Source organism: Lotus japonicus, chromosome 2, assembly GCF_012489685.1.
Source record: "Lotus japonicus ecotype B-129 chromosome 2, LjGifu_v1.2".
NCBI classification, from domain to species: Eukaryota; Viridiplantae; Streptophyta; class Magnoliopsida; order Fabales; family Fabaceae; genus Lotus; species Lotus japonicus.
Window position 1 is genome coordinate 57,585,516 of NC_080042.1, and position 20,154 is coordinate 57,605,669.

Consider the following 20,154-nt stretch of genomic DNA (forward strand, 5'->3'; position numbering starts at 1 on the left):
AAAAAAACAGAAGTTAGATTTTTTTTTTAAATAAAAACTTTTGAAATATGAAATGCAAGAGAGGTTTATACTATCATATTTTACATAAAAAAATTAATATTTAAAATAATTAAAATTAATTCATATTTTAATTCAAAAAAATGAAATAAATTAATTTGAATGATGTAAAATAAATAATAATTAAATAAGCATTATTTTCGGAAATGAGAATGAGAAGTAGAGTAAAGAGAAGTTACAGAACCCTATTTGCGGAGCGGCGAGGTTTGAAAACTGAAGGAACTAACCAACCAACGGCCACGTCACTTTCTTTTTCATAGTATAAGTTTACACATCGTCACTTCCAATCTCATTTTTCTCTTCTTCTTCTTCTTCAACGCATTTTCCAGGTTCTCTCTCTCTTCCTTTCTCTCTTCTTCAATTTTCCTTAATTCCCATTTTACCCCTCTCACTCACACTCTACTCGTTCTTCTTCTTCTTCTTCTTCTTCTTCTTCTGCAATCTTCAATCACCCCCTTTTAGGTTCAATTCAATTCAACAATCTTTCTTGGGTTTTCGTCAAAATTGTTGTCGTTTTCTTCACTTTCTACCATCGATCTGTGTTTGACTACATTTGTTTTATATTTCATAATTCTCGTTTTTTTTTTCACACTGTTGTTGTGTCTCAGTCAACAGCGGGAAATGGAAAGTTTGAATCTTTCAATTGTTTAATTTGTTTGTTTGACTTTTTCTCTTTCAGGTTCGGATGAAGGAAAATGGGGTCTCGGGGGAGGGGAAATAAGTATGTTGAGTTTCACATTTGCTTCTCTTTTTCAATTTGAATTTGCTGAATTTTTCTTTTCTTTTCATTTTTCATACAATACAATGGGAATGTGGTTGAATTGGGATTTTAGAGTGAGATAAATTGGTCTTTGTTCTGTTTTGTTTTCCTGGGAATAATGCTCTTATTGAATGAAGCAATTAGTTTATTAAGAATATGACTTCTCAAATGCAATGTAGTAATTTGTGATGGAATAGTTTGAAAAGTTGTGTATTGCGAAGATTTTGAAGTGTAGTAGATTGAGAATGGGGGAATGAAAGGTGGCAGAGAGTTGCAAATTGGGGATTATCTTCTAAACAAAGAATAATATGTTTTGGGGATTGAGATTTCAGGGAATTAAATTGATCATTGCTTAACAATTCTCCAATAGAGGCACTTATTTCTGCATTCAAAATTGTATAATTATTAAGAAATTAAGGTAGTTATCAGCAGTTATAAATTCTCATAAAGAACTTGGAAGGGATGGCTGAGACTTGATATCAGTTTAAATGTAACTGTCATCTTAAATTGACGTTTGGACTAATAGTTCCCCTTATAGATGAAATTGAAGTAGACCAAAATAAAACACTATGGTTTTCAATTAAATTTTTTTTGAGCCATCCGTTTGACATTCTGAAAGGAACAAGTATTGAACCATCTTTCTGCTACTCAGCCTGTCTCATTGCACAAACATGTTAAGGAAAATCTATTTGTGCATCTATCTGATTGAGGATGTTAGATTTGATTAGTTGATTCTGGAACCTCAATGTTGAGTTATGATGTGATGCCTGTGATTACTTGATGCTGACAAACTGTTCTTCATGTTGTAGGCCTAGTAAGCCTTTGAAGGAATCAAGTAAGTCTTGTCTGTGGATTTTGTGGCACTGATTTTCAATATCCAATGTATGGTTTGATCCTCTATTGAAAACTAAGATCCAAGCTGATCAACACAGGAACATCTAATTCTCTATCAGATTCCATGCCTGCCATGAAAAAGGTTGTTTTATATTGTCATCCCGTTGATTATTCCTTCTCAAGTTCTTTATAATTTAGCAATGTAATCATATTAGGTTTTCTGTGGAAGTGGTTATGTAAATTTCTACTATTCCCCCTGACAGAGTGCTTACATGTTGATATATAGTTTTACAGAGAGCTTTCTGACAGTAACAATATTGTAACTAACTAACTAACTTCCATGGGAACAACACTGCTGACTTAGCTTAACTATTAACCAACTCAAGTGTCAATTAAGGCGTAAAATTAAACAACATGAGTGAACATAGCAGATACTCTAGTACAAACAATCACTAACCAACTTATGCCCTTAATTAACTCAAACCTGCCCATTTTACATAAGACAATTGAAGTTATATGAAGATTCTTCTACTTCAATTGCTTTCATCTTACTGTTACTTCAATTGCTCCCATTTTGACATCATGCTTATGGCAGTTTTAATAAGGTTATAGTCAATGAAATTTTCTCTTTTTAAATTAGTTTTGTGCTGTTGCGTGAGATCCTTGCCTTTTCTGTTTAACAGAATTCTGAGCTGACTCATTTTGGAGCTATATTCAACAAGTTGGTGAAGGAGCTTAAGGAGCCTGTTGTTGATTTTGAACTTCCAGATTGTTTTCATAAGTCGAAGGCAATGGAGTATATTCATATAAAACGCAGTATCCTTTGTACATGTTGGTCAGAGAATGTTCATAATCACTCCTTATCGCATGTAGTGCAGTATAGTCTCTGCTTTATGGGTGTCTTTGTGTGTTGGCCCAGCTAATATGTCACCTAGTGTTGTTTGTAATTCCTTTATTTCTTCTGAACTATTTAATCCGGTTACAGTTAGATAGTTTGTTTACCTGTCGTATAGTGTTAGATAATATTTTTTGTTGGTTCTTATTAATTTAAGATATATATCTCACTAAGAAGTTCAAGAGACGGTTTGATGATGATGGCATATTTTGTTCCTGTTCATCTGAATCTCCACCTGTATGTGGTAGAGATTGCCACTGTGGGTAAGTATTCCATGTCTGTACTTCATGACATTTTTCATGTATTGATCTACATTTCTAGTACATGCCTACTCCATTGTTAGTAGTGTTCCTGAATTTACCTTGTGTCCTTTGATTATGAATTATATCATCATCTGGCATCCATAATGAAAGCATGTCATTGATACTGTGTTTCAACAGGATATACTATGTACACTGGTGTATTATTATTACATTGGGATTGCTTAAGTATATGATAATTCTAACATTCTAATATTAGCATATTTATATTATCATCATCAATTTTTTGTCATTATCATTATTGATCTTGTTATTATTCTCAATGTTGATTGATCTGAACCCTGAGCATGAATTTTTCACAAGCTGAGTCTCAAACACCACAAAACCAGCAAAAAATGGGGTGGTATGGCTTGATTGATTTGGTTCCAAAAGTACAAGAAATTGCCTTGGGCTATCATACTGGGGCTAAGCTCTGGTGAAGTGGTGTTATATTTAAACTAAAAACCTAGTTTCTAGATTTTATTGATGTATAACTTTTTGTTTTATTTGTATACGTAATCAAAATCTCTGCTCTTTATTTTATATTACTGATGCAAGTGTATCAACATAAATCTGCAATCATTTTATCTATTCATTATGTTGACTGTCCCTACAGGATGCTTCAATCTAGTTGCTCCTCAGGCTGTAACTGTGGGAGCTTATGTCTTAACAAGCCATTTCAGAGTCGCCCTATAAAAAAGATGAAGTTGGTTAAGGTATAAACTTCTGGATCAGGATTTTTTTGGGGGTTTGTTACTTATAATATAAATTTTTGTTGGTACTTTCTTTGCATATTGCTTTCAATTTTCAGTAATTCATTTCATTCTCAACACTATGAAAAACTAAAATACAGGAATTTCTGTTATTGCTAATTATTCCTGTATTTTCTGATCATTGTGAAATCCGGATTCTGTTTATAGGGCATTTGAACTTTATTGATTATTAAGCATGTTGTTCTTATTTGGTTACTCTTGTGCTCCATTTTCAATTTATGTTCATCTTAATGCAATGCATATCTTCGCTGTTACAGGAGTTACCTGCCTTCTTTTTGTTGTTGAAGTTCTTTAGTTCTATTCTATTAATTTTTGTTCAATATATATGGTTGTAAATCTGAAATTTTAAATCACACTTTTATTTCCTTCCCGCCATCTACTACTTCTATATCATCCCATTACCTCCACCTTATTTTTCTGCACATAATAGATATGTGCTCATATTCTAGCTAGGTTATTTGATTACAAATATTCACTTGTATTCCTCTCATAGTATCTACACTTAAACATAATGCATTGCTTGTAGACTGAGAAATGTGGTTCTGGAATTGTCGCGGATGAAGATATCAAGCTTGGGGACTTTGTTGTTGAGTATGTTGGAGAAGGTGATAATAATTGTTTTTACCATCTGCAATTACAAATGAGAATTGCTTTCCCTTTTAAAACCTACTTAAGAATGTTATTGTCTCCTCTCTCTACAGTTATTGATGACAAAACATGTGAAGAAAGGCTTTGGAACATGAAACATCGTGGGGAAACAAACTTTTACCTATGTGAAATCAATCGAGATATGGTGATAGATGCAACATATAAGGGAAACAAGTCAAGATATATCAATCATAGCTGCTGCCCCAATACTGAGATGCAGAAATGGTTGACTGCTAATTGCTTCACATGGTCATTTAGTAGTATTTGATATTTTATCTGACCTTATTTAATATAATAGTTTGGAGCTTCATCTAACAAGTGCTTTATTTCTTCCTGGTCTTAAGGATAGTTGATGGTGAAACACGAATTGGCATATTTGCAACGCGTGACATACAAAAGGGCGAGCATCTGACTTATGATTACCAGTATGAACACTTGTGTTGAATACACCATTTCAGTTGAACTATCTCTTTTTCATTAATATCTATGCGTCTGGCAAGTTTTGGTGTCTTTGGAATGATGCTAGTGTGACTCTATTGCAGTGACTGTGGATTCTTTGTTTCTAACTATGTAGCAGGTTTGTTCAGTTTGGTGCAGATCAAGATTGCCATTGTGGTGCTGCTGGGTGCAGGCGTAAGCTAGGTGCTCGACCTACCAAGCCTAAAATGTCTTCAGATGCTGCATTAAAATTAGTTGCATATCAGGTGGCTTAATCTTCTCTTACATAGCAACTTTATCCAGAGTAGATATATCTCTCTAACTCTCCATGGTTGTTGAATTATTTCAAAGTACTACACCGAACTGAATTTCAGCGTCTTTTATTATATCAAAGCTTTGCTGTGAGCTAATGCTTTTTAATTGGTTGATATATGAATATACTTTATCAAACTTTCATTGGACTTGTGATTAAGAAATGCATCTATTATAGCAATGAATGTGCCACCATATCCTCACATATGTGCTGATTGATTTGTTGAGTATAATTGATGTTGGAAATACTGCCTCTGTTAATTTACTGTCCAGAGAGAAGAATAGATAGAGATCAAGAAATACAAAATAGTTTTTTGGATTTGTTTTCAAATTCCTATCTTACCCTTTGACCTTTTGACTACTCAATAGTGGACTACTATATAGACAAATAAATAGGAAGAGATATTTTCTTCTCTTTCTAGATAGATAAATAGGAACTAAGGTAGTATATGAAAATATGAAGTTAGTATGTCACCATAAAATGAGATTTACTAAACTTAGTGAAGAGAAAAGAGCCTTTTATGGTCCAAAATGTATTCCCATGTTTTTTATGGTTATGATTTTTTTTTCCAATAACAAAGTGTTATATGAGTTCAGATCGCTGTAGTGAGTACCTACATTTGTAGAATCCTTTGATTTGGGGGGGGGGGGTGATTAGTCAATGGGCGGGGGCTGCATGACCTTTTTTAATATCAGTCCACCACATCCATATTTTCTTTTTGGGTGCTTATTTGCTTTCTGAAAGTGTATCAGTTCAATTTGCTATTTTGTTTCATCATTGGGAGAATTATTAGTAGGTTCCATATTAGGCACTGTATTCATATTCAAAATAAAGTAACTATTTCACAGAAGAACAACTTCCTATAAAAAGGTAAAAGCCAATCTTTAAAATAACATTAATAATTTATATGGTTGCTGAACTTACTGTGTATTTGATAGGAATCGCTGAACTTACTGTGTATTTGATAGGAACCGATATCTTTATTACAATGAATAGGGCCCTTGATTACAGTATGAGTAGCTAATGCTAAAATGCCCCAATACTCTCAAATGACTAAACACCCGTCCTTTTCAACCTTTCTTCCACTTTCTAGGCAACATGTTTTCTTTCCTCAAACTAACTCAGCTTTACTAGCAGTACTACTAACATACACTAACAATTATACCTACTAGCTGAGGGGTTTTCCTGTCAGTGTTGAAGTTTTTATTCCAAGGGTGAATCGGGAAAAGTGGTGCTTATGATCAGGTGCCAAAGTGTAATACAGTCATGGTCCTTAACAGCTGAAACCTTGTTTCAAAATGTTTGGGACATTTGATGAGTTTTTAAAGATCTGATGATTGGTGCTGAATTTTTTAAAATAGACTAAAAATAATGTTGAAATCTATAAAACGTAAAAATCTGTTGGACTTGCGCTTTAGAGGCTTAACCTTGGCACATTAGTAAGGTTGCTGCCTTGTGTGATCTTGTTGTCATGACCTTATTAAGGTTGTGTATAGATGAAAATACAATGTAATATTTTGATATATTGTGTAGATAATAAATAATTTAAACCATTTGATATAATGCTTTTTAAGAACTGATTTTATTGAGTTTTGGTAACTTGGAAACCCCTTAAATGCAGCGATTAATTTTTTTTAAAATTATAGTTTTGTCCTTTGGGTACAAGAGAGGAAGAAGAAGACCTGAAATAATAAAATTATAGACCAAAATAGTAATCCTTATTTTATTCTAATACTATACTCCTAGTCTTAATTAAGGAAACAAATCGTGATATATAAGGAAATATGAAAACCAATCCATAGAGATGATAGGAGATACACTATATTACTCAAGATACGATTACACTGGTGCATGAAAGTAAAGGAAAAGATTGCAGTATGTTAGTATCCAATAGCAAGGTATGAGACTTAAATCCTATATGGGAAGAATGAGATTCTTGTGTGGCGTTTATAAGGTTGTAGGATCTCCATCTACAACGATTAGGTTTTTTGTTTCTTATCAATTGGTATAAGAGCCTTGTTCCATGTCTCTCAACTGCAAACGAGCGATGCATGTGGTGATGCCGACGTTGGAGTGTTTGCACTAGTCAAAGGGCTAGTGCACAACCAGCCTCATGGGTGTTGGGAGCATGGTGGGGTGTTAGGATCAAATTGCAAGGTATGACTTGAGTCCTATATCAGAAATATGTGAATTCTAGTGTGGGCTTAATAAGGCATTGGACCCTTCAATTACAATGACTGGTTTTTGTGATATGGCTCTCCCAAGGTTCTTATCAGATACGATTAAAGATAGTATATGATATTCTCATTTATCCTGAATTTTCTCTTCAGCTAAAGCATACTAATCTTTAAGTTTTTTCAAATGTACCCTTTAGAAGAGAGAGGATATTCAAATAATACAATTTGAGATTGGAGACCATCTGAGCCAGATCTCGTTTTGGACAAAAGATGGGGCAACACTGCATTTGGAGCAAAAGTTGAGCCAGACCATGTCTAGGACAATATCTTGACAAACCACAACTTCAACAAAAAAAAGGGGCCAAATTGTGTCTAGGATAGCCAAGGCCAGTTGCTTCTTAATGGTAGGAGGGGATGAAATGCTTGTGGTAGAAGAGACATGGCAGAACTGAGGGTGATATTGCTTCGATATTGTTAAAAGTTATAGGGTTTATTCCTTTAGTTTTAGGAGGGAAAAGAATGCTCGTAATAAGGAGGGAAAACCTGGTGCTACAAAGCTCCCACTATGCGCGGAGTGCAGGGAGGGGCCAAACCTACTTTGTGGATCTAATGTAGGCAGCCTTACCTTACATTTTTCCACGGTTTGAACTTGTGGCCGCAAAGTCACATGGTAGCAACCTTATCGTTGCGCCGAGGTCCGCTCTCTATAATGTGAATGATATTATAGAAGACAAAACACTAATTCTTATTTATACTAATACTAGATTTAAAATTTTGATTAAATTGGATGACAAATCATGACATATAAGGAAATATAGAAATCAATCTTAACAGATAATCTAAGATATTCTAAATTCCTCGAAGTTATATGATAAAGATATTATATGATATTTTTAGTGCATTAAAACAAAATTAAGTGCAACTAAAGGGGGTTCATGGCATTTTAGTTGTCAAGACGGAGGCTGCAGTGTAGCAGTAAATTACATCCTAGGGCATGCTTTTATATGATACATAGCTTGCTCTTACACTGGCGTTTCGCGTTTGTCAACCTGTACTCCTTTTTTTTCATCGTTTTCTCTTGAATGTCCAATGGAATACTATTACACACAAATGTGCACGCATTTTGAGTGCCTCCTTTCCCTTTATATTGAGCATTTACTTACCTCTTGCTTTTCTGTGGATTCCTTTTATAGTCGCATGACTCACGATTCGATGCTGAGTCTTACGATTACTTCGACTGGGTTGGGTTGCACAACCTGAATCCGTTTCTGGTGCTTTTTGGGCTAGTTCTTTTATTTCGTCACGAAAACGGCCAGGAATATCCAACTAATATTCTTCCGAAAGACCCACATCACATTCTCAGAGAAACCAAACCCTACTTTGGTCCTTCTACCATCGATCCATGTGACATTTCTGATTAACTAAAGAAACATGTCTCCTTTGTTGTTCTTCTATTAGTTCTGGTCTCCCTGGTGCTTCTCAACACTCATCACCATCTACACATGTTTCTTGCAGTACTATTTGTTTATTGTTGTTGTTGTTGTGCTATTTGTTATTGCTGCTGGCTAGTGTTGACATTTGAGATGACGAATGATTCAATTAGTTAGATTATGATCATTTACTAGGATCTAAGTATTGGAAGTAGGAAAGTAATATACATCTTGTCATCTTGTTGATGTTTTTTGGAAGGGTTGAATACTTGAACTTTATGCAAGGACCCACTACTTTTCTTCTTGTTTTGATTTATGGCTTGGATCTTGGTATATTTTAAGGTTTATTATATGATATATCAACTTGTTTCAATTTATGACTCAATGTGCCCCTTAAACTCCATTTAAATTACCTAGAGGTAGAAACAAAGACACCTTTAAAAGTTAGCTGTTAGGTAAAGATCCATGAATTTGTATTGACAAATACTTATATTTAAAGAAAAATATATGATTATGAGTCATCTAAAGAATAGCTTCCCACGTAAGTTAAAATCAACTCCTGCACTTTCACTTTTTTCAGAAGGTCCCCCCCCCCCCTACCTATTTTTTCCTTTTCCCACAAATGGGATCAGGTACATGGATCATTCGCCTTAATGCCCTATCTTGTTTTGTTTTCATCAGTACCTCTAAGGCTTTTCCTAAGTTGGGAACCAAATACTTATCTTAGTTGAAAAGCTCTTTAAGGCTAGAGGTCAGAGTTACTTTGTTGTATTTGCAAAGATCAACTCCTAAAAGCTTGAGTTTTGGTTTAATGTCCATGAATGATCAAATAGAGAAATTGAAATGACAAATTGTGAGAGAAAATTAAAATAGGATTGCCTGTAATACCTCAATTGTTGCCATGATGCTTAGCAACCTATCCTGAAAATAGCTTTGGGATGATGAATAGCTTGCCCCTCAAAGACACCTTAGGTAAAGAACATTCCTCTGGTTATGACAGCTAATGTTGTTGCTTGCTGCATTGTTGGGGGATGATGAAGAGCTCTACTTAGGGCATTAAAGAAAAAAACATGGTTTCTTTCAGGATTTGGGCTTTTGATATCAACATAATTTCTGGTCTGAAAAGATATCAATGGTAATATAACAATTAGAATGATTCCCATTGGCTGGAATAAGATATACACTATCCCCTTTTTGGAGGGAATGATCATTCCTTTATTTGATGGAATGAAGATTCTTTTTCTGAAGACAATACCAAATGTTTTATTTTTTCATTTTCTTTCCCATTATTCTGTGCAATCAACCCCAAAGTAATCAGTTCAATCTCTGTTATTGAATTTAGTAGCTAGTGCATTTATATTAAACTATGATGATATTTCCAGTTGACTAACTGTGGGCTTTCTATCTGGAAAGGTTTGTCAGAATGGAGGCTTGCAAATCGGTAAGCTTGATTCTTTATTTTGTTGATTATATTGTATTTGATTTATCTGCTATTGTTTCCTCTTTTTATTTTATCTCCTATATTATGAACCATTCATTTTTTTTCTGTTGTACTTGGTTTTTCAGGAAGTTCTCGTGTTGACAAATCACTGTGCATACACAATTGCATTGGTAATATTGTTATGATAAAACAGCTAGGAAATGCGAGGTATACTAAAATTGTCTATTTTTGAATTGTGATACTATCTTTATGAAGTTCATGTATCTAGTTTTATTTATATTATTCATTCAACAAGTTAATTTCACATGGTATAACTTTTTTGAAATGAATTGTTTTTTATTCTCATAATGCTACAGGTTTGGGCATATTTTACGGTTCGATAAATATTCCCGAAAACACTCGGTAAGAGATTCTTTGGTTAAGTTTTCATAGTTTTGATGAAAATTGTAATAAAATATGAATATGCATTTACGATTTCAGATCCTGTTTGAGGATGGCTGTGTTGAGATTTATGATATGTCAAAAGAAGATTGGGAACTTGTGAGATTGTGATGCTACTTTTGGGGTAGGAATACTTGTGAGTATTTCTTTTGCACCTATCTCTATGTGATTTTGTTAAATATTATATTTTAATGTTACCTCTCGAAATTGCTGCACTTTTGATTTGTTGGCTTGGAAGTGGTGAAATAATTTGATTTTTGCTCAATGTTTGATTCCATTCTGTCTTGTAAATCATGAATTTTTCTTTTATTCCCCCTCTTGACTGCTTTCTGAAGGATGTTTCTGACATTGAGTGCAAGATCAGTGATCGGTATGTATCATTCTGGAATGGGGTTTTTACCATAACAGAATTAAGAGTGTAATTTTGTTGCCTTGTTGGATGAAAAGAATTGATAACATGGTCTTTAGTCTGGTCAACAGTGCTAGAGGGAGGCCAAAAATAACATTGGAAGATACTGTTAAAAATGACTTCATTATCAATAATAGTCATCAAAATTTGGTTTTTATCGAGCTCGAGCTCAATGGCGTAGTGTGATCCATATATCCGACCTCACTTAGTGGGATAAAGCTTTTGCTGTTGTTGGTGGTGATTATCGTACAAGTCTTTGCTGGATTGAGAAATATGGTTCATAATTCATGAGGGGAAGGCATGTGAATAAAATTTAGAACGGTTGCATGGTTTATGTAATCCAGCTCTGAATATTTTGATCATTCAGTTGTAAGCAGCTTTCCCTCTAAATTGCTATCATGGTCCAATCTTATCATTTTCCCATATAGTCTCATTCTTATGGAAACTAATATACTGTTCCATTCCACTTCTGTTTACACATGTTGCCAATTATTGCCTTTATGAGTTGTTGCTATAAGCAAGTATTGTGAAATTAGAAAATGGTAAAGTTAAGAGTACCAATACATGTATTATTCTCTTTTGCAGGTAAAAGGAAGTGAAAGTTGGAGGCATATTATTCTTTCTTTGGATGTGCAATTGTGCATACTGCATACTTGTTGTAGTTGCTCTGATCAACAGAGAATACGAGGCGGGATTGATTAACACAAAGCATTACTGATTGAAAAAGCATCAACAAAAGTTGCTTTTGTTTTCCATTGACAAACTACCACGCAAGACTAAAAGATAGTTCAAAGCAGGGAAATAATCCTTATATTATATCTTGCAAATCCATCCTTGTTGTAGTGTAAAATAAGGATTCAATTTGTTCCATCAACGTGGAATTGTGCAATAGGTGTATCAAGTATATTATTTTACTTTCATTCTTTTAAATGGATGCATCAATGCAGGAATGCTTGTATCCAATTCATAAATGCCGCTTACACTTGTATTTGTAATTCTACGAGTCCTATTTGTATTTGTAAATGTGTGATTTTGTTTTGTTTAATTTCTATTCATCATTACTCTATGGCCAAGGCTTTGTAATGCATGGATGTTCAAATTGTTTATGTCTAGAATGTGTGTAAGTATATGGAGACTGACCAGTAACAAACTGACAGCCAGTTAAAACTAACTATTAACGACTAACTGATTTCATCAACTGCATGCATTATGTTCCTCTACTAGGGTTATGCTAGATATAAGGTTAAATGAAACAAATCTTTTGCACCCATAAGTTAGCTTTAGAGGTAGAGTTAAACTAATTCAAGATGATATTAGATCCTATTCCAGATCCCTTTTGCTATTAATTCATCTAAAAAACTTTGAAAACTTTTATTTTATAAAAAACTAAGTCAATATTATGTTTCTAATATTTTTTTATTTGATATTTCCAATGAAGTATACATAGTTATTCTTAATTTTACTAGAATAATTATAAATATTTTCGGCAATTGTCTCTGGTTTTTTCTAGATTTTTGCTTGATTTTTTCTTTATTTGTTAATTTTAGTTTGTTTTTATTCATTGCTGAGCAACACTCATTTGTAATGATTTGCAATTTCGCTTAACATTTCCCATCTTCCCACCTTTTCTGCAATTCACATCAAGCCGACCAACATTTCCTTTTATAGTGATTGGACTATTTGTGATGTAGTATGGAAAAGATGGATAGGTCTTGTCCTTGTTTTTGTTGTAGTGTAGTGAGTCTTGTTCTCATTGTTTTTCTCCTCTTTTATCACTTCTTGAATTTTCAACCTTGCTTGAAGAGCATTTTCCACATACTCTTTCATTGTTTATTGTAATATGATTGAGGAATATGGACAGATTTCAATTGTTGCTTGGCAAAGAAAGAAAAGGAACTAATGACGGGAACAATTAACAATGAAGAAGTAAGAAAAAAAGTTATGCGTCCTCAAATGATAGTTCAAGTAGTAAGAGTTAGGGAACATGTGGGTTGAGTGGGGGAGGTTTAGGGATCAATCCCTAATTTATCTTATAGATGTATCAAAAAAGAAAAAAGTTATGCTGCCTGTCATGGTCTGGTTACTTATTGCTATGGTACATTCTATGTTTGGGCTTTGAAGTGTTTATTTGACTTTAAAAAAAAAAAAATAGGAATCATTGATTTGGATTGAGGGTCCTAGACAAGGAATTTTGGCCTCTTTTGTATATATCTGCAAAAGCTCTTAGAAACTTTAAGCTAACTTATATTTTAATGCTTTATTTGAAATCTCTTAACATAAAATTATACATTTTAATTGGAATGCTCAGTAATTGCTGGGCCGAGCACTCATCCTATGAGCAAATTGATTTGCAGATTGCCCAAAAAAAAAGATATATAGAATGCTAGTAGTAACATTTTGTATCATATACAATACTTTTTATATGTTTATCATTTATTAAAATTCACTTGGCCCCAAAAGTGACTAATAATTTAATAACACCAACATGCTTGTTATACACATTAGCGATTAAAAGGATGTCAAACTGTTTTAAAAGAGTGTTCGAAGAAATTCTTTTCTTTACTTATCATCACTCAATTTTATCGTGATGCTATCGTTTATGTCTCAAGTGCAACTACATATATTGAGTAAGAGATACCCGCATGTTACTTAGACGCGTCCATAGCATTAGCAAAAATATGAGCGTTGAAATTTCATGTTCCTTGCGTGCTACTGCTGCATGTTGCACTATTGAGTTTGTCCCACCTATCTAATTTTGTTCTTTCATCTCCAGAAATGGTAGCCAGCTAGCTACAACACAACCACCCCACTTGGTGTCATATTCAGTTCATTTGACCTAATTCCAGCGAAGTCATCACATCACGGGGGAACTTTACTTAAAGCTTAACATTTGGGTTTAATCCTTTTGGCTTCTCTATGACGATCTTGTAATGTCATTCACATACTCGAATTAACCAAATTACCAAACCATAAGCTGGTAATTCAAGATTTGGTATAAACCGGTGATTTAAGACTTGGTTAATTGTAAAACTGTTAGAATCACCATTCCTATCCGTAGTTATTACTCCCTCCGGTCCTATTTATAAGTATGAAAGAGAAGAAAAATCTTGGTCCTTTTTATAAGAACCAAATGAAAGTTTGAGCTATATTAATTTTTTTTTCCAATGATGCCCTTATTAATTCTAACTTGTAAAATGTGCCTCATTAATTATTCTCTCTCTTTCCCACTTTCCAATACTAATAACAAAGGGTAATTTTGGAAGTTTATTTTGATTCAAGACAAATTTAATGCATTTTATCTAGTTTAACTACATTTCTTAAACTATGTGAATTTTTTTTTTGCTGCTTATAAATAGGACCGGAGGGAGTATAACTTACGTATTAGCCTAATAAAAAATGCTTGTTATTCACAAAATGTTGTATGCTATAGTGGTCCCAAAAAAACACCCAAATAAATTGTCATTTGTATTTCAGAAATCCATTTTCTGTTTTCTTTCTTCAAAATTATTTTTAAGTAAAAGCTCAAAGTAGAGTTTTAAAACAAGTAAAATCTATTCATCAGTTTGTAAATTCTCGATAGTGAGTGGTCGTGTAGCAGTAGTGGTGGAGATCTTTGTTACTTAGTGGCAACGGTGGTGGCTACTGGCGACATTGACGGATGGTGGAGGTAGTGGTGGCAGTGGAAATGATGGAGGGTGGTGATGATGATGAAGGGTGATGGTGGAGCTGTTGGGGGTGGTGGTAGAGATGAGTGTTACCTTGTGGCTACGATGGTGGTGGCAGTAGTGGAGGTGATGATGGTGGTGGCGATGGAACTGGTGGTGGTGATGAAGATGGGTGTTACCTTATGACGACAATGGTCTTGACGGTGGCGATAAAGGTAGCGATGGAGACAATGACAATGGTGTTGACGATGGTAGTGGCAGTGGCATTGGTGGAAGGTGGTTGTTGGCGTGCTTGTGGTGGTGGAGGGTGGAGGCGGTAAGTGTTGGTGGTGGTGGAGGGGAGGTGGAGGTGATGGCAATGGTGGAACATGATGGCGGTGTAGGTAGGGATGGTGGCAACGACAGTGGTACGGTGGTTGCAGAGAGGTGGTGGTGGTAGTGGAGATGAGTGTTACTTGGTGACAACAATGGTTATGGTAGTGGAAGCGATGATGGTGGTGGTAGAGATGGTGAAAACGACAGTGGTGGTGGTGGAGATGGTAATGGAGGGTGGAGATGATGATAGAGGCCGCGATGACAACAATGACAGTGGTGGAGAGTGGTGTTGGAGGAGGTGGTGGATGAGATGGTGGAGGGTGGTGGCGGCACCGACGCAGGTGGTAGCAGCGATGGAAGTGATGGTAGAGAGACAACATAGATAAAAGTACGACACAGTGGTCTCTAAGAAAATAAGCTACTTTTGTTTGTTTTCTAAAAAAGCTCCTCCTAATACATTTATTCAAAAAAAAAAATCCTTATTATATTTGTCGTCAAAAAAAAGGCTTCAAAAAATAAATTACTTATTTTACAAAGTATTTTGATAAATTGTGTTTGCCTCATCATCTTCTTATAAGAAAAAAGAAGAAAAAAAGTAGGGTAAAATGATACCTGTAGAATTTACGGAAGAATCTCTATTGGCTACTTGGTGACTTTATTAGCCAATCTCTAAAAGTTATAGAAAAAACATGTATTTTAGTCCTTATTCCTCAAAGATTTGGTTTCAATGAGGTACTGAGCTATAGGGGTGGGAATCTGCACAATTATTAGACAAGAAATGAGATGAGATGAATTGTTGTATATACACTATAAGAATGTGTGTTTTAGCTATGAAGTTTAATGTCACCTTTGACCTGAATGCTAATTAGGGTCTGCTAAGCCAACACAAAGCTTTAAAAGACACCTTTGTGTCACTTAATGGGTGTGACGGCCTTGATGACGGTAATTAATGTTGGCTAAGCCCTCTCAAAAGACTGACACTAAATGATTATATGACTCTGTGTTGTTCATACCAGCGCTAACTGTACGAACCACATCCTCTAGCCCAAATATTAGTGTGGGCTTGGCTAACATTAGCGTCGGCTTAGCCGACGCTAATGTTAAATGTAGCTCACTTCTCAGAGAAGAGAGCTCGCTCTTCCTCGTTCTCCTAACTTGAACCTTAATCACCTTTCTCTGTTTCACCCCTCCCCCTTCCCTACCGTCTCGCCTCCTCTCCGACCATCCACCAACATATCTCTCTCCCTCTCCGATCGTCCACCACGCAAACGTCTCTCTCCCAATAGCAAACCCTGTCAATCTCTCTCAAACCCTCCGAACACCACCACCTCCATAACCGCCGAGCAGAGTGTAGTTGAGGGGGCAATTTACAAGGTACTGTTGGGGGAGACAGGGGAGCCCATGGGCCGAGGAGGAAGACACCAAGAGATCTCGACGCCACATCTTAACCCAAAACCTTAAGACATTAGGTTTATGGGTCACATCTCTTATAAAGTCTTCACCTCACCCAAACTTAACCAATGTGAGACTCTAACTCCGCACTTGAATTCTCAACAGGTACAAGCCTTCATAGCCAACAAGCAAGGGACTTCTTACTCACACTTTGTATTCGAACACCGCGACGAAGAAATTATTCACTACACTTAGGGTGGATACCTGGTCTCAATTAAAAAAATAAAAAAGCTCTTAATCTCCTGAAGTTTAGACATGAGCAAATTTTTATCTGCATTATCTTTCTACTAAAACTCCCAGTATTTAGTAACCCAATGCGTGTCTGAGAAGTGAACTAGATACAGATAAAATGAAAGGGATATGTATTCATCTTTTTCTGCTGTATCGATCGTTTTCCCACCTCAATTCCTTAAATGCTTTGCCTAAAGTGAGTTATTTCTGAGTTTCAAACATTTTCATCGTTTTCCATAATTGTAGTAAGGTAAATAGACTTGTACTGATATTCCACATCATTGAATGGTGAAATCCAATATTCATGCAATCAACATGCATAATATAGCTTAATATTACAGCATTTGTATTGACCACTAGTCCACTATATATCAAGAAAATTGGTTAAGAAGTAAACGAGACAAACCACTATATATCTTCATTTTTTTCCTTTTATTTCAATCTGTTCTTTGCACATGGTCTTCTACAATAATTTACAGTTATATGTATATAATATGTACAATAATTCCAAAATTTGTGAAAGTATAAATAATGTTGAAATTAAACTTTTTATTAAGAGTAGTAGTTTAACAAGGACCAAAATTTCCCACTCTGTTGCCTGCCAGCTTTTCCCAACTTTGTAAAGTTCTGTACTCCTGGGCTCCATTACTTACAAAGTTCAATCCTTTCACCATGTACTGAACATACATATATATATGCATGTGGTTTTCCTCAAGATGTTGTACAAAACATCTTTGAAGTCATTGAAGATTGTCTCATGGCTAATTTGCTTACACTGTTTTTTGTCATGGAGGTCATAGTGAGTGGTTTCACATTTGGAGTAGATGACTTAAACATGAATTACTACTTATTTAGCTGCCCTTTTGTTGATCCTATTGTTAAGAACAAAGTCAGCACAGCTCTGCAGAATGATCCCACCCTAGCAGCTGGTCTTATTAGAATGCACTTCCATGACTGTTTCATAGAGGTTCTTCTCTCTTTCTCTCTCCCTCCCTGACACATAGCATGTTTGGATCAATTTCTCTTTTCTCAGAATCAACTAGTTTAGCATCCAGAAGCCACTAAGAGAAGCTTCTCACCATAATTGGTTTTAATTTTGAAATCAATTGTAGAAGGATTTCCAAACGTGCAATTAGTGTATATTTGGCTTCACGATTTGCAGTGAATCTAAAGGTATACTCAGAAGTTAAGACTAGTAACTTCTAACCATAACTATTTTTAGAGTGTTTGTCATGAAACCAAACATGCTATAAATCACACTTACACACATGGATGCAGTAGCACAATGAAGAAACAAGGAGAGGAGATAAAAATGAACCAAATAAAAACACACAACTAGCTAATGTACAAAAACGAAAGTGTAGAATAAAACATATCTTTTATTTGTTAGTCCGAATTAGTTATAATTAAGAAAACTAGATGTCATGCTTTTCTTTTAGGACTAACTCAGTTGCATCTCTTGATCAAAATGGTTTTTTTCTTCTTCTAGGGATGTGATGGATCTGTTCTGCTAGACTCCACTAAGGATAACACCGCAGAAAAGGATTCACCTGCAAATTTGAGCTTGAGAGGCTACGAAATCATAGATGACATCAAAGAAGAGCTCGAAAAGCGGTGCCCTGGAGTCGTTTCTTGCGCTGATATTGTTGCTATGGCTTCAAGAGATGCAGTTTTCTTTGTAAGATGAAGCTACTGAACTTTTCTCATTGAGTACCTGATTTTTCGGGTGTAATACAAAACTATGTGCATGTTTGGAAACATTTTTACAATTGATTTTAAAGTCAGAATCAATTTCGAGAAGAAGCTTCTTGTCAGTAGCTTCTGAATGTAAGAATTGATTCTGAGAAAAAAGAAGCTGACGTGCTATACATTGTTAATTGAAGTTCCATTTTCCGAAAGATATATTATTAATATTATCTATGTGACATATGAGCAGGCTGGGGGTCCAGTGTATGATATACCTAAAGGAAGAAAAGATGGAACAAGGTCTAAAATTGAGGATACTTTCAATCTGCCAGCCCCTTCCTTCAATGCTTCTGATCTCATCAGAATGTTTGGGCAACATGGGTTCTCTGTAAGAGATGTGGTGGCTCTCTCTGGTAATAATATGCCCAAGAGTACTTTTGTGTTGAAAACTTTGAAGAGAAATGACAATTTTAAGATTTTGACAAATTCCCAAATTATTATAAGCACTAACTGAACTTTGAGAAATTGGTCAATGGTTAGTTAGAGGAATGATGGTTGATTGCATAGAGGAATAGGACAGAAAAAGACATAAGTGGATGAAAAAGGTTGGAGTGTGTATAAAGTAAGAAAAAGAAATGAAGGAAATTGATCAGTTCATTTACTTTTTGTGATGTCTGTGATGAATTTTTCTTGTTTTCTTTTTGTGAGCAAGAAACATTACCCTTGCCTTTGGGAATAAACAAACAATGAATCAATCTTCTTCATTTTTGCTTAACTTTGCTAGCTAGGACTTCATATATTAGAATTCTCCCCAATTCTAGGAGATCTCTTCCTACTCATTACATTGACTAACATGTACTATTTCCAAAGATTTAAATATATAGAACAAACTTGTTGGAATTGTTACCTCATTCTATACATTATAAGAAAATAAATAAGATTAATAGTTATTTGGGTGGTAACTGTATGCTAAGTTCTGTTTATCTTCTGCCTCAGTGAGACTTAACTTATGCAACATTTTTGTTTAAATTATGATGGAAAACATTATCATTTAAGATTTGGATTCTGCAGGAGCTCACACATTAGGAGTAGCAAGGTGCACATCTTTCAAGAACAGACTAACCCAACAAGACCCAACATTGGACACAGAGTTTGCAAAGACACTCTCCAAAACATGCAGCGCTGGTGACAATGCTGAACAATCCTTTGATCCCACAAGGAACGATTTTGACAATGCCTACTTCAATTCTCTGGTCTCAAACAACGGGGTTCTCACATCAGACCAAACACTGTACAATAGCCCCAAAACTAGGAACATCGTGAACACTTATGCAATGAACCAGGCCTTGTTTTTCCTGGATTTCCAACAGGCAATGGTGAAGATGAGCTTGCTCGATATCAAAGAAGGTTCTAGGGGGGAAGTGAGAAAAAATTGTCACAAGATAAATTGAGTTGTGGGTCTGTGAGTGTATGAAGTAGGAGAGTTTTGTTGTTCACTTGTTCAAGAAAACTCTAGAAAGTTACCATTAGTTTACAGTATCTGATCTATGTTATCAGAAAAATGTGTATGGTTTGCTCTATCTATATTATTGTAATTGTTGCAGGACTGGAAAAGAGTAGAGTTACTCTTACATTTATAAATCAACCCTCTATCATATAAATTAAATTACTCTTTTTAAAGAGCGAGACTATATCTTCCGATGTATCAAAAGAAAAAAAAAGAGCGAGACTATATTGATTTCTACTATTTTATGGGCTATTTTCAATATTCACATTTTTTTTTTGGCTTAAATACTCTGGAGGTCCTTGGAATTGTATGTCGTACGAAAATAAGTCCTTGAATTTTTTTTTCCCGATTCGGGATCCCTGGAAATTTGTTTTTAATCGAAA

The 20,154-nt window shown here is 35.0% G+C and overlaps 2 protein-coding genes across 2 annotated transcripts; both read left to right on the forward strand.

Moving 5' to 3' along the window:
• The first annotated feature begins 249 nt into the window (after window positions 1-249).
• On the forward strand, window positions 250-12,030 carry LOC130738499 (histone-lysine N-methyltransferase ASHH3-like). Its single transcript, XM_057590488.1, is given in 17 exon segments — window positions 250-386; window positions 737-778; window positions 1,627-1,652; window positions 1,750-1,793; window positions 2,335-2,467; window positions 2,704-2,809; window positions 3,462-3,561; window positions 4,145-4,223; window positions 4,320-4,491; window positions 4,611-4,691; window positions 4,844-4,970; window positions 10,007-10,023; window positions 10,025-10,065; window positions 10,191-10,272; window positions 10,422-10,467; window positions 10,546-10,642; window positions 11,501-12,030. Coding segments are annotated over 15 exon segments (1,152 nt in total). The 5' UTR covers window positions 250-386; window positions 737-752; the 3' UTR covers window positions 10,618-10,642; window positions 11,501-12,030.
• A 5,246-nt stretch (window positions 12,031-17,276) lies between these two features.
• LOC130738500 (peroxidase 47-like) lies at window positions 17,277-20,011 on the forward strand. Its single transcript, XM_057590489.1, has 4 exons — window positions 17,277-17,545; window positions 18,068-18,256; window positions 18,515-18,677; window positions 19,336-20,011. The coding sequence occupies exons 1-4, from the start codon at window positions 17,336-17,338 to the stop codon at window positions 19,713-19,715; spliced, it is 942 nt and encodes a 313-aa protein (XP_057446472.1). The 5' UTR covers window positions 17,277-17,335; the 3' UTR covers window positions 19,716-20,011.
• Window positions 20,012-20,154: the final 143 nt, after the last annotated feature.

Bases quoted from the DNA above. Each gene is read 5' to 3' on its own strand.
- LOC130738500 (XM_057590489.1), top strand. From the start codon at position 17,336: ATGGCTAATTTGCTTACACTGTTTTTTGTCATGGAGGTCATAGTGAGT. The intron at 17,546-18,067 runs GTTCTTCTCTCT...TTCTTCTTCTAG, and splicing joins TCCATGACTGTTTCATAGAG to GGATGTGATGGATCTGTTCT. The intron at 18,257-18,514 runs GTAAGATGAAGC...ACATATGAGCAG, and splicing joins CAAGAGATGCAGTTTTCTTT to GCTGGGGGTCCAGTGTATGA.